General features: G+C 45.1%; 1 protein-coding gene across 3 annotated transcripts in view; it reads left to right on the forward strand.

The window, feature by feature from the left end:
• Nucleotides 1-26,870, forward strand: part of LOC122813670 (zinc-binding protein A33-like) — a 483,238-nt gene that overhangs the window by 249,273 nt on the left and 207,095 nt on the right. For 2 of the 3 annotated variants that reach the window (XM_044086111.1, XM_044086110.1), the window contains exons 4-5: nt 21,357-21,379; nt 21,470-21,597. In XM_044086111.1, the coding sequence (XP_043942046.1) occupies nt 21,357-21,379; nt 21,470-21,597 (151 nt within the window). Of the gene's footprint in view, nt 1-21,356; nt 21,380-21,469; nt 21,598-26,870 lie in introns of those variants that run through there. The other variant, XM_044086113.1, reaches the window with a different exon arrangement.

The raw sequence follows: 26,870 nt of genomic DNA on the forward strand, positions 1-26,870 counted from the left end.
TACATCAACAGTTGGAGCTCATACATGACAGAGCAATATCAGTACCAGGGAAGCCATCACCCATTCATACCAACGTCAACATTAGGCCACACATACAATCATCCAAGGCCGCTTGTGGGAGTGGTACTGCAGAGGTCACATGAGACACCCATAGGGCCTTCCTCAACTGTGGTAGGGACATGGGTGGGAGCACACAGACATGGCCGGTAATGATCCAGAATGGTACAATGGTCACTGCACCCACAGACATTGTCAACAAACCAGCGGACATGTTCCATGCATACATCCACCCCCCCACCCCAAGAGGGGACATATCCATCCCACCAGAGTCTAGCCTCAGACACATCTCATATGCCCTGGAGTGATCTGATATCTGTTAGGTGGTTAACACAGCACCAATGGGCCCCGATGGTGTCCCTGGCTGTGTGCTACCCAACCTCATTGAGGCCCTCATCCCACATATAAGGCCACTGTCTGATGTTAGCCTTACTACGGGCTAGGTCCCCGCTGGATGGCATGTGGCATCTGTGCTCCCACTATGCCAGGGTAGTGCTCTTATGGACTGCAGACATTACTGCCCTATCAGCTTGACAAGCCTTGTCTGCAAAGCTGCAGGGAGGTCCATACAGGTGCCCATGAATACAAACAGTGGTGTACAGCCAATACCGGAACATACCCACAACAACTTAGTCAAGGGCAGATCCTGCCTCCCAAACCTGCTCGTCCTGTCTGGAGCAGTCACCAAGGCCATTAATGGGGGTAGGTCAGTTTGCACACACTACCATGACCTGGTGGTAGCGTTCAGAACGCACTCCACGTGGGTCTCATGGAAAGGCTCGCCAGCATACATGTGGGGACATAAGTCACACGATGGTTCTCAGAATGGTTGGAGGTCACACCACACAGGGTTTGTGTTCCTGGTGCTGTGTCAGACTAAATGCTGATCTCGTGTGGAGGGCCACAGGGCTCAGTCCTGGACCCCTGCCATTCAGCATTCGACCTAACAATGTGCATGCCAACATAGGGGGATTGTGGCAGACAAGGTATGCAGATGACTGCACAATGGCCACCATACCCAACACCCCATCTGACACAGACATCCGCCTAGGGCGTCATACACATGGATAACTGGTGCGAGCCATGGCCTGCTGCTACATGCCAGAGAAGGTGCAGACCTACCCAGTGTGAAGGACATGTTTGCCCCAACATAACATGTAGGTGGTAATCCATTCAACATGGTGGACGTGTTCATGGATATGGGTACCACACCTGTCAGTAACCTCTGTCAACACACACATTGCCAATGTGGGTGGGATGACATTCCACTGTGGCCACCTGGTCTGGAAGGAATCACATCCACATCACGGGTATTCATTGTATCCCTGTACACATCACACACCACAGCAATGATTGCGTTCAATGGCACATGTGGGCTGTACCTAACCTGACACCTGCAGCACTCGGAAGGAACACAAATGTTCCACGAGGCAGGGATAAAGGTGCTGGGACATGTGTCACACTGCCCGACCAAGGGACTCCGCTGTATACCTTCCCAGCATGTCTGCTCTGTGGTGATCTGTGCCTGACATACACGGCCATGTCCAACCTGGGTGACATGGACAAGTTCCACCTCCTAGACTCCGGGCAAACACGGCCACAGAAGCAACTTACACACACCTCACCACAAAGATGACTAGGACGTGCTGGGGGAACAGGGTCAACGGCCAGAGACCCCTACAACACGGAGAGGATTGCCAGCCCATGTGAAGCAAAGGCCCTGACTGCCTTTGTGCAGGAGTAATCATGACGTGTGGATGTGTGAACATAAGTATGCACCAGGCATCATCTGTGTGTCAGTGCTGGACAGGAGACTGATGGATGTGGTACCCTCATCCTAAGGGGTGTTATCAGCCACACACAGTCTTGCTAGGTTTACACATGCCGTAGGGCACATAGCCTGGTATGTACATGTGCGCCTATGTACCTATGTAGGTGTCCATGCCAGTTGGGGTACCTGTGCTATGCTGATATTGCCAGATGTGCCTGTGGGTACCCCACGACTACACCTGGGGAACTGATAACAGTGCTCCCAGTGGGCACATGCAAGTACACCATAAGTGGCATACGGGTTAACTGAACCAATATGGTGCTACAGATGTAACCAACACGCATACTGTGTACACAGAACAATGAATGCTGCACCTGCACTACATGGTATATCAGCTGCATGATGTCAGTGCACGAACCACATCACATACGCACCTGTCACCTGCCATACACAGCCACCACAACATACACATCACATACTATGCAGACACAGGTATCACATACACCTCTCACTATGTTGTCCACCCTGTGCATCAGAATATGTTTGCATAACCATGCACCGATGGTGTAGCTCACGGTTCTGTGGCAGAGACTTCATCATATGCACAGGGTGATATGTGTGCCACAGGCATAGGCTGTACCAATGGATGACATCATGTGTGTGTGTAAGGGCCTGTGCATTTACTGGGCATGACTGTGCAGAATGCATGTGGATGTGGTGGAGCCCTACAGTTGTGTTTGCTGTGTGTGGGTATGTGTGTACACAGTTCAGTCATCTGTGATGCCTACATGGGGTATACTTGGCAGCCCCAGACCATACAGTGCAGGTGGTACGGCTCACTGTGTCTGCCTGCGGCAATGTGACCCGCGCCTGCCTGGGGTCGCACAGGCACTACCGGGTGGAGGTACACCGTGGCCACTCTCCGATGACACATGTCCGCTGGAAACATGTCCACACCAGGGCCATCCAGGGCCACGTCCACGTGGCCTGCTGTGTCCTGGTCTGGTTGGCGTAGTAGCAGCTGCACTGCTGCTGCTACCAGCACTGTGTGGGTGGGCATGGGAGGTGGCACGCACACGTTGACCTGTACTTGGTGGTGTTACTGGCCCATGTCCACGCGTCTATGGCGCGTCACCCCTACCAGGTGTTCCAGCACAGACAGCTCACACTCACGGATGGCCATGCCTCGGTCGAGGATCCCAGCCATCTCACCCAATCGCCTATCCAGAACATCAGCAAGATGCTGTTGGGCATTTGCCAATGACTGGATGTTCTCATTTAAGGAACGGATTGCGGACCTCTGCAGCCTCTGCCCTTCCTGGTTCTGCCATTCAGCACGTGCCTGCGCCGCCATTACAGTCTGGAACATGCGTCTGGTTATACCAGCTGCTGCACCCTGTACGGCAGGTGTATGTGTAGCAGTGCTCCTCCTACGAGCAGCACCTGCCACATGCCTGTGTGGCACTCCACCAGTCATTACACTGGCAACGTCGTGTGTACCCACACCTTCTGCAGCCACCACACATTCCTGCTCGGTGCCAACAGACGCTGACTGTCCGTCATCTATGGGCAATGGTGTTGGGGTATGTGTCGGCATCTGAACCGTGTGCGTGGATGAAGGGGATGTAAGTGTGATGTTCTCCAATGGCACAGTGTCTGTGTGGGGACACTAGCATCAGATAATGCACCTACAGCACCTGTCAATACAAAGACATACCGTAAGTTACATTACATACATGCAGACACACACACAGCCACACACACACACACACACACACACACACACACACACACACACACACTGACAGACACACATGCAGACACATCATGCATGTGATATTGCAGGTGGCATGCAGCATTCCCACACCACAGCCCAGTGAATGCAGCCCAGACATTAATAGTGGCAGTATGCATACTGCCCTGGAGTGCACACGACAACAGCAGGTGTCTTTTGGTAGGCATGCTGTACACACATTCATGGTAGTTTGCATGCATCACCGTGATACACCGTGTGGCCATGGGCGAGTTAACAGTACACATGGCTGCCGTCACTATGTCATGTACACGGCAAACATGTGCGGTATCATGTGGACATGTGACGATGGTGTCCCACCACATGCACCACATCACAACGGATGTCACAGTGCAGTGTTACGTGTACAGTCTACAGAGACAATGCATGTGTAACACAGATGTCTGTGCAGGTGTGGTTGGTGTGAGCTGTGTACATAACTGTACAGTGTGGAGTACGGGCACTGTGCCACTGCATGGTAGCAGGACACAGGTATGTTACTGTGCGATGCATGACCTGGACGCATTACATTGCCATGTGTGGAAGTCAGTTCAGCTGCTCAGCAGCACATATATGGTGGACATTGGTGGCACCTCTAGTGGCTGCAGACAGGCATTCCATTACACTGGTGTACCACATCAGATGTCCAGGGGGTCCACTACAGTGATGAGCCCACTATGTGTGGACAGGGTGCAACAGTGACTACCCACTGCGGATGTACTGTGTGGCAACATGCCTGTAGGTATCACCCATGGCCTTGTTTGTCTGGGTCATCGACAATTGTGTGTGATGGACATCATGCACACAGCCCTGTGGTGGCCCATGTGACATACAACCCTAGTAGTCTGAGGTGTCACATTCCCTACAGCTATGCAGACATTGTGGATGTCTGCTATGTCGTGCATGGGTCATGTCATGGTGTGACAATGTTGCGTACAGACATCCTCGTCATGGGACATGTCATGTGCCATGTCACAACATGTGCACCCAATGCAGCGGCATAGGTCACAGTAGTAACACCTGTGCTCTGGCCAGATCACGGCTCACTATGTGGTACTGTGTGCATACTGCAGAGGCATACCAATGCATACTACACATGCAGCCATTGTGGAACACCTACACCATTGTATTTATAGCTGACTGCACATATCACACCTATAGGTTATGTTGTGTCATGCCACTCTATACTAATGGTTATATCTACTGTACATGGGTGGTGTGTGTGTCGGGTGGTGCAACCTGTATATCGTGACTGGGGCACACCCAGGTGTGCATGTCATACCTGGACACATGTGGAATATCAATACACCATATCATGCCTTTTACTAGCAACAGACTTACCTGTGACAGACCCTTGTCTTTGCGACACGCCAGATGTACCTGTATAGGGATGACACAAAGGTATACACATTATCCATTACCATCACTACAGTGAGCACTGTGCATGTCACATCATGCACCTGTGTGTTAGCATGTGCTATGCACATGTCTGCTAACACAACATAGCATACTGTAGTATGCATCTTGTGTGGCCAAATACCTGGCATGTGTTGCTATATTATGTGTTGTACTATGACACCCACTCCTACGTTGCTTATCATACAAACATGCAACACTGACTTACCAGGCAGCTCCGAGCTCATTGGTTGGGAGACACCCACCTCCACGATGGACGCGAGGGTTTCAGCGTGTTGTTCCATGGGTGTCCCCAGACTGGCCAGGAGCTCCTCCGTGGCTGTGAGTGGGGGCTGGGTTTGTGGCCCACCACCTGTCCCACCTTGTTGTCTGGCGATTGCAGCAGCACGCTGTCTCGCATGCCGGATTAGGTCTGTGCAGTGCCTGCGGATCTGTTGATATGTGCGGTTGTGGACAAACAGGATGTTCACTCTCCTGCGCATATCCTGCCACATCTCCTCACATTGTTGTGCCTGCAGTGGCACATGGCTGAATAAGATGTCATAATTGTGGTAACAATGGTATGATTACCTCATCTTCTTGTCGGCTAAAGGCAGGCAGCCGGGAATGTGGCATTATCTGTAAGACATAATTATGGTGGCAGGTCACATTTACACTGCTGTTCTGGCATACTGCTGGGAATACATTGCTATGACATGTACAACATCTGCACAGTAATCTCTGCAAGGCATCATGTCAGTGACACAGCCAATGTGTTGCCGTCACACCATTGAGCAGTGGGTGTCATATCATATCTGTGTGTCACCTCATCACACTGTACACGCACCATGTTGATGTTAGACTGCTGTGGACATGTGTACCTGTCTACACCTGTGTCCATATCAGTTGGCACGGGTCCCCATGTGAAAACAGTTCTACTGTTCACCTGGATGCTGTCTATATGTCAATACACATCACGTACGTGGCCAGTATGAACATCAGCAGTGGCACTGTACACATACACATGGACACCTGCACATGCATGTGTTGTGCCATATACATCCACACAGCACTGTATGGGTGTTGGACAACTTGCCACGGCTCACCTGTGTTGCACATGTGATACACATGGGACAATATGTAACCATGCCACATTAGCAGGGAAGGTCATGCATAGCATGTACACACGCACATTGTCCACAGCAGCACACAGCACCTGTAACACCACAGGGTGCATCACCATAACATTACTGCTGTGTATGGTTGATAGTGACAGTGCCTTTTGTCCATCGCACCATGTGGGACTGTGATAGCACATGCAGCTTTGCTGGGCAGGGCTGCATGATATGGCAGGGTATGCCACATACATGGCACTGGGATGTGATCCACCTGGGGGGTAATGATATTGGCAGGGTGGCTGTCCATTCCATGTGTCATGTCTGTGTGTATTTGGACATTACACATGTCTATCACCATGGTGTGGACACTGGCCTCATGCAAGGTAGGCTGCACGCTGCTTGGTGGGGGTGTGTCTGGTGCATTCAGGTATCACACACCCATTAATACACTATAACCCTGACAGGTGCTATGTGCTGCGATATTGATCTACACAGTGCTGTATGTGGCCACACACTGCTATCCCGTGCACATGGATGGTTGCCTGGACTGATGTGGGTACCACATATGTCTACATCCAGTGCCTGCTGCCACCCCCATGTCTGCTGGTGCACTACACACCGCCATCCCACCCTCTGGAAACGTGATGTTGGGCACAGCATAGGTATCCATGTATGGGGACAGGGATGTTCACATAGCAGGGGCACTGATGGTATCTTCGATCTGACCATACACATATGAGGCACCCGTCACACATACAACCCATTTATTATGTTGTGAAGAACAGTGACACAGCTATACTGCTACGCTGGAGGCATTCACAGGCGTACATACACAGATGCATGCACGCCCAGCTTTGACATTGCCTGGACTCTTGGTCTTGTTCGGCACATAACGTCTTTGGGTGTGGCTGGCACAGACCTACTTTGCACATGTCTACACAGTCAGCCTGTTCCACGGTAGGCATCGGTGATGTGCAGTGCACATATCATATCTGCACATTTTGTTGCTGTCTGTCTATCCACAGGCCAGTGGTGGGACACACAGGGCTATTATTGAACATATCTGCATGCAACCCTGTACTGCTAGCTTCTCAAGTGCTAATGTGTCATAGACATGCACACCATAGCCACGCATGTTGTGGTGGGTTGCCACCCTTACCCATCTCCTCTTGTGGGTTGCTATCTTCCCACACCCTCTTTGTATTGTATGTTCAGGCTATGCAGCTGTGTGGGGCTTGTGGGCATGCAATGCAGTACTATGTGCCTTTGCACCCATCGCAGAACAAGTCATACAGGTACACTGGCGGCCATACACTGCACAGCTTGATGTTGGCACATCACATGTTGTACACACATAACACATCTCCTGTGGGACATGGTCAATTGTACAGGCATGTCCATCAGTCACATGCCACTACTACCCCTACATGACGGCTATGCAGGACATGTGGCGGTACAGCAACTGTCACATGTGCACGTGCACTGCCCCCCTACCTGCATCACATGGTACTGCCTGTGGGGTATGTGCGTCTGCACCCATGCTATGGCCATAGATGACAGTTGTGCATCGATATGTGCAACATACCTCATTGGGAGTTCTCATGTGCACATGTTCAACATGTCAACGCATTGTTTGTGTCTGTCAGACAGTCATTGTTGTGCATGGTTTACATGGCAGCCATGGCGTACTGTGTCTGATTCCAAGTACTTTGTTGGGCTACCAGCATTGTACATTATCACAGCACATTCCAGCCATCACGTAGCCATCGTAGATGACAGTGGGAGGTGTTCTGCCATGTGCACATATGTCACACAGTACGAGGGTGACTGACACACATTCTCAGGACAGGGTTCTGACTGCTGTAGATGTGTGTGATGCTGTCGACGACCATGCCTGCACCAGATGGTGTCATCTGGATGTGTAACATTCATAACACACACCTACCTTCACGTAGCTCCACATCGTCCACAAGGATGGACACCCCTGCATGAACACTGTATGCAGTATGTCTGTATGACCACTGCATGCACCACTGGTAGCCACTGGCATGGCTGCCAACAGCATCAGTGTGTATCCTGTGTGAACATGGGTTACACCATTCACAACACACCTGTGTCAGATGTCCCTGTTGTGTGTCACAGTGCAGTTCCACACATCATGTAACAGTATGCATCATGCACCGGTATGTTGCAGACATGTGAACGTCTGTGCATGTCAACATATGCACACATGACACATCACCTGGTACAACATGTCTGTCTTACCACATGCTATTGTGACCACCCTGTGATGACATTGTACAGGCTACGTGGACTGGGACATCTGATGGCTCAATGGTGTATTCACCCTCTGGGTGTGTGTCTAGCCAAGTGTACAGTAGGCAGTGGTGTGCACATGCGGATACTGTACATTTGCATACTCTGTCACTGCGACTGTTGACTATGGTCATACTGTACTTATGCAGGCATGTGGTATTGATCCAGTCTGACAGTCATGGTCAACCATAGTACTGTGGCACACATGACCTGCGGACATCTGCCTAGGGTGTGGGGCCCACATGTACATCTTCACATGCTATGCTGCCTCTGCAGTGGTGTCACATGTCTGTCGCTGGCAGGGCTGTCACAGGCTGGCACAGCATGCAGTGATGTGTGACAATGCTTGCACCCCCCACTGTGCTGTACACAAGCACTGCACACACAGTAAGGCATGCCTGACATTAATCTGCAGTGCATGGGACCTGCCTCCATGCTCTACAGAGCACACCTGCCAGTCCAGATTGTACACAGATCATACCTCACAGGCACATACCTGGACTGCAACACACACAGGTGAGTGGACCCCACATCACACAGAGATTTACACACATACTGTATGTTTTTCTAAGACAAATGCATCATAGGTACTCCATGTTCGGATACCCATGTTTGTGACCGCTAGACACGTTGTGACACGTGACGGTGAGTACACTGTACACCACAGGTTACATGCTGGCTGTGTTATCATATGGTACATTGCACCTCGGACAGTTGCTACTGCCATGTGCTGACAGCAACACGCACTTCCCTAGTATGGACTCCCATGTACCCACACATGCTTGGCCATGCACTACACATAGCTGGGTGACACATCAAACAAGACATACCATACCTGCACTACCCTTGGCATGCACCATACCTCCATGTGTCTGTGTGCTATACCTACAGACATCCCCCCTCTGGTTGATGGACATATATGCTGCGGCCCTGCTAGCCACACCCTGGACACACACCCATTGCAGCATACATGGTACATGTGGTCAACAGCCGGTACTACCAACATCTGATGACGGGGTGGTTAATGGCATGGCACCCCGGCAGCCGGACAGTATACATGACTATGCTGACAGATATCACAATGCACTTCTGCTACATGTACGCAGTGGTAGGGACCATGCTATTCCACACAGAGACATGGTGGTACTGGCCTTTTCACAGACACAACGGTGGTATGCATGTTCCATGCACATGTGCTGTATGGCCACATGTGCAGGCTGTTGCACGGTGGGTATGTTCAAATGTGTGTGGTGCATCACTTGACAGTCATGGTGTGTCCTCGTGGTCCATCACATACTCCACAGCTAGATACCTACACATGACCACCATACTTTGCAGTGTGGGCCCTCACACAGTGTGGTGGTATGTCTGTGTTGTTTGGCTACATCCACATTCAATGTAGCATACGACAGTCACCCAGGCATTGCCGACAGAGATGTTGTTGGCAACATGCCAGCCAATGGGATACCTACCAATAAGACACACTCTCACTCACTACAGGTTTCAAATCCATACATGGACATCGCAATGTCCCTGTGGACACATACATGGTACTGCCATGCACACATTATGTCCTAGGACACTGTCCCAATGTCACCTCCAATCTCCCTAGCTGTTATATCCCGCCAAACTGGTTGTTATGTGTCTGTGCAGCAGCACACTGCATTAACTGCTAGCCCATTCATGGACGTTGTGTACCTTGACCACCACACCACCGCATCTATCACACTACACATGGGTGGTAGTGCATTGCACGTGTGGGACGGCATTCATACAGACATGACTGCACCATTCGGATGGCACTGGGGCACATCCTCCCATCCATGCTTCACATACTCATTGACGACCTCCATGCCTTTACTGGCACCCTTGTTGGGCCTGTGTGCCACAGCACACCACATCCACATGATGGCCACCTGTCATACCATTGCATGGGTGTTTGGTGTAGTACAGAGGGTAACAGATCAGACATTATCCCCACATTGCCCTTCAGCACCATTCCACATTCTGGTATTGCCAATGTACACATCCACCATCACATCATACCCTGTGTCTCAGGATGTTAGGCTATGTGACTCCTGGACAGGCCACACAGTGGTGCAAGCATATCATGCTACCTACGACATGTAAGGTACATGTGGCATTACACAGTCCTCAGTCATGTGGCCCCTCATGTTCACTATTTGCTTACATACACAACATGCTGTCATGGAGTAATGTCCATGCCTACATATCCCACATCTGCATACCTGGCAACATTATAGCTCCACCAGCTCACACTGCTAGCAACCATACAAGTGTCAGTGTGGCAGATCTATCATGTAGATGTCATTGCGGCAGATACATCACACATGGTGCGTACACTTCACCTTTGCATAGCGACAGTCATCCACTAGGTATCACATGGATACTGTCCCTATACATGCATATCACATTGTACATGGTTGCTGTACACACACATGCCCCACATGGTGCTGTGGTTGCCATATTCCGCTGTGGCGTGGGTACACATCTGCAGGGCCACACATATCTGGACTATGTGTGTTGCTAGGACATTGGTAGCCTTTATACTTGTGCCATACACACATCTACAGACGGGCAGGGTTACCATAACACATTTGTGGTGTGCCTTCCACAATGGCTACACCTTTCCATATCACGGTATAGTCATGCCGTGATGTATACCAGGCTCAGACAGTTTACATATGCAGATGACAGACGGGGGAAACATCTGTACTCATCTGCATACCACTTACACAGGGGTGTTGTGTACTCTGCCATGGGCCATGTCCTCCGCATTACTGATGCATGTAGTACTCCTACATGGCATTTGCAGTGGGCAGGGTGAATGACGCACTCATGCATATGTGCACACAGGCCACATTGCTTAGCCTGGGCTTCTGTTTACCTACACAGACTAGACACACACCATGCTGTAGAACATAGGTCCTGTGCACATCCCACAAGGACACACTGTAGCACTGGTCATGTGATAACTCCCTTGCTGATAGGGTGACACATACACATGGGACCGCCACAACGGCAGTACTGTGTAGACATGCAGTTGACATCCACCTTTGATGTTCTGTGGGCAGTACCATGGGGGGGGTGACACGACTGTGTACATTGCACATGTGTTTACACATGGACCTGCCAGACGTCATTGTTGCACACATTGCACCTGCTACAGATAGCTTGGACATGGTCACTTGCTGTTCCTTCCATTTCGGGTGGCTATTCTGCTACTACTCTGTCCCATATGTGCGGGCCATACATATCCTGTTAATGTACATAACACTAGGCCATACCTCCATCATGCATGCTATGCCTGTGATACTGTGTATAATGTCTGAACGTATCCATCATGATAGCTTTACATTACACATACTTGACATGGTCACCCCTACTGCAAGGCATACGTGCCGCGTCGTGCACAGATTACATATGACATCGACAATATCTGCCCATACACATGTGTGCTGTGACACTATACATACATGTCCTATCCCCTGCTGTGGCACTTCATTGTTGGACATCCACTGCCAGCATCAGTGTGGGTGGTGGCATTGTTCTGTGTTTTACATCAGTATGGCACCCTTCGGTTATCCCAGCTGTGTACATGATGTCCCACTGCTGTAAACACGGTGTCCACAGTTGGTATGCTCAGCGGGTTAACAGTACATAACCACCTTTCACCACTCTCTGCCTTATGGACAGGTATCTTTACTGACAAACACCGTTCACATACAGTGCAGATTCGTCATACATATCATGCGTTACACCAGTACATCTCGTGGGTTCTACATACCTTTCCTGTATTGCTTTCAGTATTCCGTGAGTCTCGCTACTGACAAGTGATCGCTCTTGTAGGACTAACTTTGTTCGGTATGAACATACAGTTTGACTCTCCTGGTAGTCTTCCTTATATCCGTCGTCACCTGCGGCATGTGGGTTCATCACACCAATAGCTGTTCCTCGGTGTGTACTTATGTGCATATCACCTGAGCATCTCCTCCATTCGTACGGTACTCGTCGGAACTAGGGCATAGTTCATTCCTCGTCTGGCCGTTGGTTATCTGCACTAGCTTCGTGGGGATGGTATGTATTGTGTTATGTTATGTGTGACTGCAACCGCTATGTGTGGCATCAGGTAAATTTCGCTGTGGTGTTAGCCGTGGATTGTGTGTGTTGGGTATGGTATTATGTTCCACATGTGGGTGTCCGTGTCCCGCCGGCGTCTGTCGATGGCGTTTTGCATTCTGATGTGTAACATAGCTCTTAAATTCCTGTACACAACGGATGCTGGTATGCATCCGCTGCTGATAGTGTTTCCCACGTGAGATGTTGCGGGTATGCCGCTGTCATTAACTGCCTGTATGTCTTTGCTGCTATTTCGGCTTGTATCCCTTTGATATGTGTGATGGGGTATATCCGCGGCTGTGGGTGACGGGTATGGGTTGTGAGCCTTGCATTTGTACATACATGGGTATGCTTCTGTGTGTGCTCCATCCCTGCCTGGGGAGCTGCAAGTTACCTGTCTGTTGTTCTAGGAGTGTAGGTATTCTTGATGTCGTCTGCTGTCAGTACCGCCTGCTTGTGTGCATCCTGCATGTATTCCTCCATCACATCGGTAGTATATCTGCAGCTGTTCGTACGTGCCGACTATCCCTTGGCATTTTGTCACGGATATTTACGGTCATTGTGGTCCTGTAGTTGGGACGGCCTGTATGCTACCGGTTGCCACCTATTCGGGTGGCGATTGCTTGTTTAACACTCGTAGAACACACAGCGGTGTTTACGGACGATCGTGTCCACGATCGGTGCCGGGGCAGCAAATGCGTATTTCCGCGGTACATAACTATTGCTGCATAACGTAGCCGATATATCGTATTGGAATTAACATGTCGGCGCCATACATACGGTGATGGTTTGTACATGCATCCTTTGCATCTCATGTTGGCTATACTCCTGTGGTAGATTCTGGGACATTTTCGCTTTGCATCGCTTTCGCCGCCACGCGCCTAGCCAGTGAGTAGCTCTCAGTACTACTTTGTGGGTACTGCTATACATACGCCTGTGGTTCCTATACTGTATGCCTACACATGTTATTCCACTCCACCTGTCACATGTCACCTACATACACATTTTACAGTGTCACACACATTACACTGGCACAGCGGAACACACGACACCCTCACCTCACACATACACATACTTCCGCAGGGACGGTTGCACACAGTACCTCGTTGACCACATCACCGGCGGCAGTGTCTACCTCCGCCCTCATATCCTAAGAATATTACACGCACATGTCCTGTTACTGTATCGTGGCCTGGCGATCATCCCGAATAGCGAATATGCATTTAGGTGGGTTGACCTTTCCGTGGGTGGCATTCCCTGCTCTGTCCACCCTCCCGGATAGTCGGGTTGTCGCTCAGTATGTTTACTATGTTGAGAGTTCGCCTTACTTCTCTGTGACCTTGCATCCCTGTGATTCCCTGTTTAACTTGTTGTACTTTATATCTGTGTATGTGTACATATATTTCGTGTGTAATGATATCTATCTCCATATGTGTGTATGCACATATGTACATATGTAGACACCTTGCGCCAACGTGGCAGCATACGGCTACCGCCTGCTGTCGGACCCGCGTGCGGTTGAGTTGTTGCCGTTCCATGCTCCACTGGCTGTGGGTTGTGCAGTGTTTGGGTGCTACCTATGTTGGAGTCACACATGTGACCGCCCATACGGTACACATTACGGGCAGACATGTTTGTGTGCCGTCCATTTCACTGTGTGTGCAGGTAGGGAGGTGTCAGTCCATGGGACCTACGCTGTCAGAGTATGTGCTATACGTTCCCTCTTTGCCAAGGCATAGGCATATTGGGTACGCCTCCGTCTGCCTACTGGGGCTGGCACAGTGTGTTCATGGCGCTGGACGCCCTGTGCCTGTGCTTGCCTTGGCAGTTGTGGCGGGCTTGGTGGCCCTACACCATTATGTCCCTGCAGCAGCTGTTTCCGCAGGATCATATTATGTAGTATAGCACATACTATGAATATGTGGGCACTTGTGCCTGGAGAGTACTGCAAGGCTCCACTGGATGTATCCAAGCACCGGAACTGTGATTTCAACATCCCAAACACACGCTCTATGATTATTCTGGTCTGTGCGTGTCCCTCATTATGGCGTTCTTGCATGTGTGTGTGTGCATTTCTGAAGGGTGTCATCATCCACGGCTCCAATGCGTAGCCAGCATCCCCCACAAGGTGACCTTGTGTGATGTCCCCCCTGGCGAATACCTGATACAGCTGTGAGGCATGCCAGATATGGGAGTCGTGGTAGCTTCCAGGGCTGCCAGCACACACATCCATGATAATGCCCTGCGCATTGCACACGACCTGGCAATTGATGGAGGGGTATCCTTTGCGGTTTATGTAGCGTCTACCCTGCTCACCGGGTGGTGACTTGATTTCTATGTGCGTACAGTCTATCGCACCCAGTACCTCCGGGTATTGTGCCACACGGTGGAAGTGGCGCATATTGCTAGCCAACTCCTCCTGAGATCTGGGAAAGTATATGTACTCATGGGCATGTCGTAACATGGCATCCAGAAACTGGTGTAGTACCCTGGATGCTGATGCCTGTGAGATACCCATTATATCCCCGGTTGGCCTTTGAAAGGTACCTGTTGCCAGTATTCGCAGGCTTACACATACCTTTGTGTCCACTGGGATGGGCTCCCCTCTGTTGTCTCTTGTTCTCAGGCTTGGCGGCACAGCTCCACTATTTGCTGTAACGTGTCCCTGTCCACCCTGTAACGCTCTACTATCTCCAGGTCTTGCAGCCCCTGGTAGGTCACCCTTGGTCTGAACACTCTCCTTCTCCTCTGAGGCCTCCGGTAGTTGTCGGCACCCTCCTCCGCAACTCCGTCTGTCTCTGCCACATGCCGATACATCACGGCCACGGCAGCACCCAACATATACATTTTAAAAGTTCCCCGTGTGTTTACCGTGGCGCAGCGTTTGGGAAATCGCGCTGTCTGTTGTGTGCATTCCCACTATATAGTGTTGTGCTGTACACCCGGTGATGTCATTGGGTGTGTCTCTGCTGCCGTATCTGTGGGTTATCTTCCGTGTTTTACTGTTGGCACTGCAACGCTGTTGCCTTTGGTGTTACATTACACTTGCTTGCATTGGTTTAGCTTTACACCTTACTTTACTGTTTCTGCACGTTGCACCTACTATTTACGGGAGTGCATCCTGCAGGCACATGGCATATCTTGCATTTTGTGTGCCGCCACCGTTATGCTAACTCTCTCCTTGGCTGTGCTGTATCGGTTCTTCGCTCTTTGCATTTCTGCAACATCCACTACTTTCTTTGCATTCATATGCCTCCCCTTTCCCGTTTTGCACGTTTCTGCATGCAGAGTTGTCAGCTGCCGCCGATTGCCCTTCGTGAGTTGATTGCTGTTAATTGCTCATTACGACTCCAATTACACTGCTTCCGCATTTCCTCATATTCTCCGCATCACCTTCCTGTATCCATGGTTGTTGACGGGGCGGCCATCACATGACTGGTTTGGGGAACGTAGTCATCCTCATGCACATGCATCTGTGCACGCATTGTGTACTCTCAGCGAATCTCTTTCCTCACACGCTGGTCCTGATGCTGTGATGTGCATTGTACAGCCCAGGTTTGCTGGCCTCCAATGTGCTTCCTCCTACAGTGTCACACCCCTCTGCGATTGACAGCTATTCCCTGTAGGCCACTCCTCGGTGTATAAACGCTGCGCTGTTTGGTGCAGCCTTACGCCGGCGGGTGTTTTGCGATTCAGTATTATCTGCCTCATTTGCATGGCATTGACTACTAATACATGGTTACGGCGCCAGACACCGCCACTCCTTGACAACCCTTGCGCTGTGGTTGTGGCTTTCCATTCATACTATGGTGTATTGTGGCTGTGATGCTGGTGTGTCTTATACTGCTCTTTTATGGCATTTTCATATTACTTCAGTGTTCATCACCTTCCGCGGACATGTCCTGGGACTCTGCTGTGGTTTTTGCGTACATAACATTTATGTCATTATTTACATTTTCTGCATGTTTTCTTTTGACATTCTCGGTTTCTTTCCACATTACCATGTTGCACCACTATGACACCTGACGTTGGCAGCCTTCCGTTACTCCTATGTCATGTTTGGATATGTGTAATCTGTTTTTTTTGGTTTACATTGCCGTTGTGTTATGCTACGCCTGCGCCACTTCCTGAATCGCTACTTGCCTTCATTTGCATGGTGCAACACCGCACATGGGGTATTTAACATACCTACGCCGGAGGCGGCGCAACTCCGGCGTACGCCGCTGATGCACGTGGCTTTGGATCGTACCTGGATCGCTCGGCGGCCATGTCTGGCATTGTGGCGCCTACGCCATGCGTGTGCCTGGCGCAAGGTTCATGAATCCCAGGGTATATCTTATATCTATAAATATTAACTAAGTGCATAATAAACTTAATTTTGACTTTAAAAAAGTTGAAGACAATTTTGGAAGTAGATGCTGCATTCAATTAACTGAAATTGTAAATTTAGCAATAAAGTCTTAGATCTTTCTAAATCTCAACTCCCTAAAAGTAAGACAGAGTATTATTTAATTTCAAAGATATCAGATTTGCTTAAAAAACTAAGAATAGACCTTGCCTTCACTAAAAGTTATTGATGAATTTAAAGCAGTTTTATCCCCATGAGGTACTAAGCAATATAGATCTGAGGTTACTAATAGCTAAATTAATTTTAGTCAAATTCCACATTTAAAAAAAAAATGGTTGTAGTTAAAATAAAATAGTTAATGCTGAGATTTGTTTTTTGAATATTTATTTATTTTATTTGTGCTGAGTGGAAAGAAGGAAAAGCTTCCTATATCAACATCTGGAAAATTTTTAGATGCTTTGTCTTAATATTCTTATATACATTTTTCATGTGCATTATACAGTAAATTGAAATCCACCCATATTTTTTTATCCTTGGCTAATGTTAAGATATAAAACTACCATCTTCTTTTATGTTTACTGTCAGACAGAGAATTGACATACAGGTTGATTTTTAGATCATTTGTATACATAGTTTTAATAGCTGGTATAAATTTTTGTACAGCAATATTTGCACAACATTTAAAAAAACACATATTTCCTTACATTTATTCTCCATACTGTTATGGGTTATGCTGTGATATTACAGAATTCATAAAACATTTTTTGAGAAAAAAAAATTAAACACAAATAAATATAACCAGAAATATACATTGCTATTAAGGGGTGAGAGTTACTTTGTTGCCTAATAAATGGTAAACCTAGAAAACAAACCAGACTTGTTATACATAGTAAACATTGAAGTTGCACAAAACAGACTACTCTTGTCTTAAAGGCTACTCACCTTATGCATTAAACATGACCCTCAGGTTTTCTTTGCTTAGAATATAACTACTTTGACTTATTAACAGGTATCATGAATTTCTGATTCCTGTGGCCACTATCTTTCAGCATCTTCAGACTATTATTAATGTTCTTGTTACTTACACACATGTTCATCTTATCCTGCTCAGGCTGTAATAGTGCGCCAAATTTGTTTTAACTGAGGTACTAGCTATGAAAAGCTGTCTTGCAGATTTTTAGTATTGTACATTCTCTTCATGTGTTGTGCATATTTGTAGTGCGTCTCTGCTTCTTAGGCTATTTAAGTAGGTTTGTTGGGATTGCGGTAAGCTTTCTAGGGGCAGTGATTCTTTGTAACCTTTGACATCAGCCCACCAAAGTGATTTCTGTGGTGGAGTTAGCTGTGTCTCCTTTTCTACTTTGGTGGAAGCAATCCAGTTCTACATGAAGTAGAGATGCTTCATGTGGGAGTCACATTTGCGGTATTTTGCCTACCATTTGATCTATAAATTGGCCAGATTCTTAAATTTGTTCTGCATATTTTTTAAAAGAAAAGGAATGTAGAAAGGCAAATATTGTTCCCCACTTTCTTGTTTCTGGTGCAGAGGTCTGGAAAAGTCAACTCTGAAAACAGACAAAATGAACAGCTGACTCTTCCTAGCAGAAGCCATCAATCTTTCCTTATTGTTGTATTTGAAGAGCTTAAAATCATCTGATGTTAAGAAACAAGTTTGGGTATTAGTGCCGTCAGTGAGAGACATGCCCTTTCTGTTGTTATGGTGTGTCCCAGGTCCATATGCAGGGCTTTAATGTGATGTACCTCTAAAATGATGACCATGTTTAATCCTTCAGTATTTTCCTTCAAAACCAGCTAATCTAAAATTATTCCTCCTCTGTTTTGCAGGTCTTTCAGCCTACCTTTCACTTCATTCAAGTCTGGTTGGTGGTCTCTCATTACAAAACTGCATTCTGATGCATCTTTTGGGATAATTGGTTTTGGTGATGGACATTGTAATGGCATGTCTCCAAATGTCAGGATAATTCCTGAGGATGCATTCAATTATATATACAGTGGAGTGGCTTTGCTGTATGATTTGATACCATACTTACAAACTTTGAGTATAATTGTGAGTATTTGACTGATTGTGTATATTTAGCTTATCTATTGCTTCCTTCACTTAGTGGTTCAGTTTTTGAAGTAAAACGGGGATTGGTCATATAACTAGTATAGTATACTTTGTTCATTTTAGGAAGTATATGGATTTGGCTGGGTAAAGTATGTATTTGGTGGCTTTGCCTTTAATGGCGTTCAAGAAGTTTCTTCTCAGTGTGTCTTGCTTATTGTGTGATGTTTTAAGATTGTTTTAGAGAGCTTTCATTTTTTCTAGAACTGTTTTGGAAAGGCATGCAAGACATCTGTTTACTTACTTAAATGGGTTGCTTTAGTTACACTTGAGAAGATGCATGCCTTTTTCTTGAAATCCTAAATGTTCTTTCTTTGTATTATTGGTCAGATCAATGTCTTACTGGAGTCAAGCCCTATCTCTTTGTTTTAGTAACTGTTTGATGCTGTGAGATATCTAAGAGCAGGATGCTACTCTTAACTTTCGCTGAGTTTAGGGAGGTAGGCTGCTATGGATGTGTTATTTCAAATTATATAACATGCTAAGGGTATCTTTGAGTTATTATTTTTGAGGATTTTGGTCCAGTTGATGCATCTCAAAATAAGTTTCTTGTTTGCTATTTGAAGGTCAGCAAGTTATTTCTTAAATGTGATTGCTCAGACTATCCAGTGGTATGGGAATCGTTAATAACAAACCCTATTAGATGGAAGGATTATATGCATGAACAGATTTTTCTTGGGCGGTTTACTAATTGCAACAATATATATTTATTTATTTCTGTCTATATGTATGCATGTATCTATCTAATTGTCTATCTATCTATCTATCTATCTATCTATCTATCTATCTATCTATCTATCTATCTATCTATCTATCCATCCATCCATCCTTTGTTGGCCGGATTAGTTCCTCTAGGGGAGACCTAAGGTGATATTTATACTACTTGGGGAAATCTGACCAGGGCATTGAGGAACTTTCACTACTCTTTTTGATAGCTGTCATAGGATCTTTTACATCCACCTGAGCAACCACCAGCCCATGCAGACAAGACCATAGTTTAACATCTCATTTGAGGTATGGCACAGTCTTGAGTGCAACGTCCCCCCTTAATGCTTTATAAAGTATGTTATGCAATTTTTTTTTTGTTTTTCCAGTTTACTTGAACACATATTCCTGTACTAATCTGGTCTTGTTATAAAGTATGTTTTTTATATAATGTACCTAGTTAGGGTGATCAGGTTGCATCTATACTGCTACAATACCGATATTTAGTACATTACTTATTTAGCTCAGCAATAATCTAGTTAGTGGCAAACGCTATTGTTCTACATGATTTAGTTTTGGAAAGATTAGTTATTCTTGACAAACAAGAGCACCATGCCTTCTATTCTTTCTCTTGATCTGCTGTTGTAAAAATGTGAGGTTTTCTTATAGTTATTGAGATGCAATGTTGTGGTTTTCATGCCAGGATTCTATGATGGCTAGGATAATTTAATTGATTGTAATACATTTGCATTGGAATAAGTCCATTTTTGCTCGGGCTGTGTATATTCATAAATACTACTGATTTACCAGATTTCTTTATAACTCATAGGTTCATATGAAGTACTAGGCTAGTTGCCCATGTGGGCCATTTCAGGCCTAGTCAGTATCCTCTTTTCTTTTTGAATTAACATATCCTATTTGGTTAGAGACTAGCCTCACCCATCCTATGGCCAATAATTATATATTGCCCCTTATGAGAATAACTTGGATTGTACCATAGATTATTTGAGGGGACTCTTGCATGGGCTAAAGCATTTTGGAGTTATCTCTATCCATTAGTAATATAGAGGGCAGGCCTGGGGTAAATTTTCTGTTTCCCATCCACAGATCTAAGTTGTGCTTGAATATGGAAAAGGATGAACTTTGTTTTATGTGGATGGGAAATCTGTCCCAGAGCAGTGGTATCCTCTGTGAGATATACCTATCCCTCCAAACCATTCTGTTGATGTTGCAGAAGAGGTTTAGATCCCTAAACCAAGTATTCCTGATGCGGTTTAACTTGTTGATGTGCAGATAATTTGTCAGTATTGGGATGGAGGATACCTTGTATGCCAGACACAAGACACCTGTTAGCAGTCTGTAGCATATATATAATTTTCCCACAGCTGTAGTTATTTAGTGAAGGCACATTGCAAGTATTAAAACTTACCCTGACTGTTTCATTTTAAAGTTTACTAACCTGATGAATATTAGCATGATTTATATAAGTACAGAATTAAAATTTATGGAATATATATCATCCTTTTTATTTGTATGTGTAATCTACTTCCCTTTTCTAATACTACAAATGTTCTTTTTCTTTTATATAGGGACTCAGAAATGTCAACAAAATGTATGTATGGATGAAGGTACAGTATCAGATCCATTACTAACCCCACACAGATAAAGCATGGAGTTAATTAACCTCTTCTTGTGTCCTTAGATATATGAACCCACCAAAAGAAGAGAATTTACCAAAAGCTGTGCTGGGCAGCTGTGATAAGACTCGAGAAATGTACAATGACTTCATTTCTCATAACTGGAATGAATGGAAATCTAACATGAGACCTGGTAAGGAGAAATCCTTGTAATTTTCTTAAAAAGGATAATATTATAAAGGAATAAAGACATAAAGGTCGATTTGAAAAAAAAAAAATCAAACATTCATGATGTGAAAATGTCAGTCCATAACATTCGAAGATAGGATTTTCTTAAATAGTCTGCCTGATCATAAAAAAGTTGACATGACTCAGTCTAATATTGTCATAATACACAAACAGTGTCAATGTAAGAATGAATACTTTGTGGGTTTCCAACCCTGCAGTATAATTTGGTATGCATTGTATATTCAAATACCATTATTGTTTCCTTGTGCTGTTTTTTGTTGTTTGCCTTTCGTTTTTTCCCGGTTAGGGGTCACCACAGTGGAACTCTGGTCCGCTAATGATTGGCAGTTTTTTTTTTATAGTGTCGAGTTGCCAGCCCGACGCCCAACCTTCAACGAAGGCACACCCATTCACCGTATGTCTTTTGAATGCCCATTCAACCATGGGGAGGACATGCAGACTACACACAGAAGGTACTTCCATCCCAAGCTGAGAATTGAATGGGAAAGCCTCTTGCAACAACGCCACCACTGCACCACCATGGCTACTAGTCTGGGAGAGCTGCTGTTTTAGATTTCAAATTTCAAAATCTAGTTCAGTGAAAACTTCCACCTTGGGAAGTCGACCCCAGCAATACTTAACTAAGTGACCATTATACCACAGGACTGATTAGATTTAGCTTTGAAGAACAGTTTCTTGTTTTGCAAAATTGTGAATTTTTTGATGAATCCCAGCTTACATGTCAAAAACCTGAGCTGTGACAGTCTGTTATATTGCTATCTCCAAGCAAGCATTAGGAATTCACTGTGGATTCTTTAAGACATTCCTTTTCTATATATCAAATAAAAAGAAATGAAATATAAAATAATTATTATCATATTGATCTTTCCCAAAGACAAAGAAATGGTAACCGTTTGAAATGCCGGGACCCGCTAGACTGATTCCCAAAATGAGGACACTGAATGGCCGAAAGAAGGGACTTACATATACTAAGTCAAAAATACCATCTCTCAGAATATTCCCTCTTCTGCAAGGGATGGAGATCTTGGAGTTGGTATAGATAAGTTCAGGGGTGTTATGAAGTTTAAAGGAGAAGGGTGTTTTTTGAAATTCACACTTTTTTTTTTCTGTGATTTTTTTTTTATCTTGTCAACACTCTGCATTTTGTGTGCCAACATTTCAATAGGCAGCCCAAAGAAATAAGTCAGACAAAATAAATAAATACATGCATAAATATTTACAGTGGTTAACTGGAAAATTCATGACAGTGGTTTAATAAACAACACATAGACCAAGGAAAAGTGGCCCTAGCTTTCATGAGGTCTGTAGTACAGCTGATTTCTCAAAATAAAGGCATATCCCACGATATGTTATTACTAAAGCTAGCTCATCATGTATATGTACAGTTACATTTAACATGGTCAAATCACATTTGTGTGACTCAAGTCAGCTGCTGTCAGTTCTGAGTGAAAGGTCATTTGGGTGAACTCTGTCTTGTACCAGTTGTCATTCCAGTTGATCGACAAAGGTATAAGTGGTGGCTCCAGTTGTCATTCCAGTTGATCAAAGGTAAGTGGTGGCTCCAGAAGTCTGTGTGTGAGTGCCTGTTTTTAGGATTAGGCTGTATTTTAGGGTTAGGGTTAGGTAAGGGGATCAATTTAGTGTGTGTGCCATTAATAGAGGATATGTGTAGTGTTTGTGTGTGTTTGTGCATATGTGCATAATGAGTGTCCAAGTTGTCTTGTGTAGGTGTAGTGTTATAGGAAAGCCTTTTTTAATGTAAGCTGCATATTAGGATTAAGGGCAGGAGCAGTATTAGGGTTAGCACATATTACTAAAGTGGAGCAGGTGGAGCGTTTGTGTATATAATCAAACAGATTCTAATAAATTAACATTTAAGTCATTAGAATCTCATGTAAATCCAGAAGAGTATGTACATCTACCTGCTTTCTTTAATGGACTACCATCTCCAGAGAATTTAACAGGAATTTGTACACCTGCCATCTGGTCATGCCATTGAGACATTTTTTGCTGGACTATAGCTTCAAACACAGAGATCCATACCTCTCAACTGTCCCTGATTTTGACTCAAATTTTAACTCTGTCCCTCTTAATCCCTCCTGAAACTAGTGACTTTTGGAGGAAAGGTGGTAAATTACACTTAATGAATAATGACAATAATTAAGAGTTATAAACTTCTTTTACTTCAGAAAATGTGTATTAATTCATATGCTCTGATTCTATCAATGTTTCAAGTTAATAGCTCTAATATTTTAAAAGTGTCCCCGATTGTCCCTGATTTTTTTCTTGACATGTCCCTGATTCTATTGAAATTTGTCCCCAACTGGTTGAGAGGTCTGCAGAGATCTGATTTTAGAAGTCTATTTCTTTGTCTTTTAACCATCACAGTTTTTGTAACAAGACTGTTTGTAACACTTGTTGTCATCATCCTGTAACTTTAACATGTTTGAACAAATCATGCCTCTCAACCTAGAAACATCAAAAATCTGGAAAAAGACCCAAGAAAAATAGGTATAAATCTGTATGCTGATTAACATAAAATTTGCATGTATAACTAGTAACCCCACCCACCCTAATGGAATTGTGGGATACAAGCTTTTAAATGCAAACTGAAGAACAGACAACCAAAATATGGCCCCAGGCCCCCCACTAATCACTTCAGTAGTATGTCTCCAAGTATGTACAAGCACCAAAATGAAGCATTTCCCCAAGCGATCCATTCCCTCAAGTGGTTTCAAGTATGCACAAGCACCAAAATGAAAGATTTCCCCCACCCCAGTAATCCATTCCCTTCTAAAGCAGTTTCAAGTATGCACACAAACACCAAAAATGAAACATTTCCCCCAGACCACCATCCCCACTAATACTTTCAGCAGTATGTCTACAAGTATTTCAGCCCTCCCCCTGCATTCATTCCAATGTCCCATTACTTGGCTATTTCTCCCCATTTACCATAAATACTGTAATGTGCATACTGCTTTATGCTTTACTTCTAAGATTATTTGGATTTCATTTAAAACTTTTATTTTACATTTTATAGCACAAACACTAATAGACATCTGCTAAACAAAGCAATATAGTCTCACAATGAAAACAGACTTAGCATTAAAACATCTCTGCCCTTGAAACTCACATTTATTGAAACAGCATTGAAACCCACATTCAAAGAAAATGCATCTGGCCAGTGGTGGATAAAAATTACCTTTGGGCTGTTTCCAAGACATAGACCCTTGCACATGAAACGTACATGTGTTCTTTGATACACCTTCCTGATTGTATTAAAATATATTCCTTGTATAATACAGCACTCTTGTTAGAGCGCATTTTAAATTTATTGTTTTGAACATTTTTCCAGTAAGCAATGAAACAAAATGTATGAACCAGTAATGACAAAACTGCCCAATTCAGAACATTTCCATCATAAAAATCTACTTAAACTTCTGTCATTACAATCCACCAGTATCGGTAAATATGCACAATCTCTGCAGAAGTAAAAGTCTTCTAAATAATTCTGTAACTAATGAAGAGGTTGTTGCTAGGAAACAACTTTATATTTCATTGTTTCTCCTACAAATAAAGTGCCTGTTGCCCTTGAAGAATAAATTGCCCATGTTAGATTTAAAAAATTATAAGCTAGTACTATTCCAATAGGGAGCAACTATTGCTCCACTGCATTGTGTGTAATAGGGAATGGATGGGAAACTGATAACAGGTTCATATTTGTTAGGTATCTCTGCCAAAGGAGGACATTCTCAGGACTGCAGCATCCACCCCCTTTAAAAGTGCAACACAGTACAGTATCAGCAGTCCATCTACATATTGCGGGAGTAGAACCCACAGTCTTCTGCATCAAAGTAAGCATACTACCTGTTGTGCTACTAACAATGCAAACTGATTCAGTGTAAGCAGCACTAAACTTCTCTTCCCCTGAAGACCTTTGCTGCACAAGAAATCTGGAAAAAGCGTAAATTTATTGGAGGGGGACAAAGGCCCAAAACCAGGGAGCAGGACACATTTTAAACATTGCTTATATAATCATAGAAAGTTGCTATCATAAGATGTTTTGGTGTTACCGTGCATTTCCTGAAAGATCGAAAGACTGAAACCTAAATAGCTATAATTATTTAGTGAATTCAGTTCTCACTGATTTGCCAGAAAACCACAAATTTTAAGAGAAACACAGACCAAAAGCATGAGAAATCAGGGAAACATTCAAGATACTCTGTGAAACTTTGGACAGTTGAGAGCTATGGACTTAACATCTTCAATAACAAGTGATGTTGTGGGTAGAGAATTCAGGCTGGTACAGGGTTTGAGCCTGGGTGGGTTGTACCTAACTGGGGCATTTTACACACACACACACACACACACACACACACACACACACACACACACACACACACACACACACACACACACACACACACACACACACACACACACACACACACACACACACACACACACACACACACACACACACACACACACACACACACACTGTGATATTAACAGGATATGCTGGAGAGACATATACGTCTCCCAGAGGTTGCTATTCCTCTGGAACAATCTCCCAGTTCATGTAAAACAGAGCTTCTCAATGACCCTATTTAAGAGTAACCTGGACAACTGGATGGGAAACTTACATTGGGGGTTTCACCTATGCCCCTCTTAGACAGGGGCAGCTGGTGCTGATTTTTGATTCACGCACAAACATGGACTATATATCTTGGTCCATAAGGGAACAAAGGTATAACATAGCTAGGCTTGTAAAGGTCTTAGGGCCAGTAGCCTAGTAGCCTCCTATGATCCTATAAAATGTATGGCATTATTTAGTAAGTTCAGTCTTCAGTGATATGTCAGGAAACCTAAAATATCATGAGGAACATAGCAAAAATATGAGGCAAAAATATGAACATTTGAGAGGTATGGTGCTAGGGAGTGAATTATTTTATGAGGAATCTCTACACACTTCACTGTGCATAACTATAATAGCATGTTTGTTTTTTAGAACCCATGTAAGCTAAAGAAGTAAATTATATTTCCCAACATCCCTGCAGGGGTCTTTGACCTGACCATGTATGCTGAATCTTCTTAGGTGCTCATGAGCGTGCACATAGTTGAGTAAGCCTCTCAGAGTAGCATTGGTAATTGTTGCAATAAGGAAATCTTGAGATTCAGGCACCTTCATTAGATAGTGCCTTTTTAGTATAACAG

The sequence above is a fragment of the Protopterus annectens genome, chromosome 10.part0 (assembly GCF_019279795.1).
Source record: "Protopterus annectens isolate FY-2018-M chromosome 10.part0, PAN1.0, whole genome shotgun sequence".
NCBI lineage: Eukaryota > Metazoa > Chordata > Ceratodontiformes > Protopteridae > Protopterus > Protopterus annectens.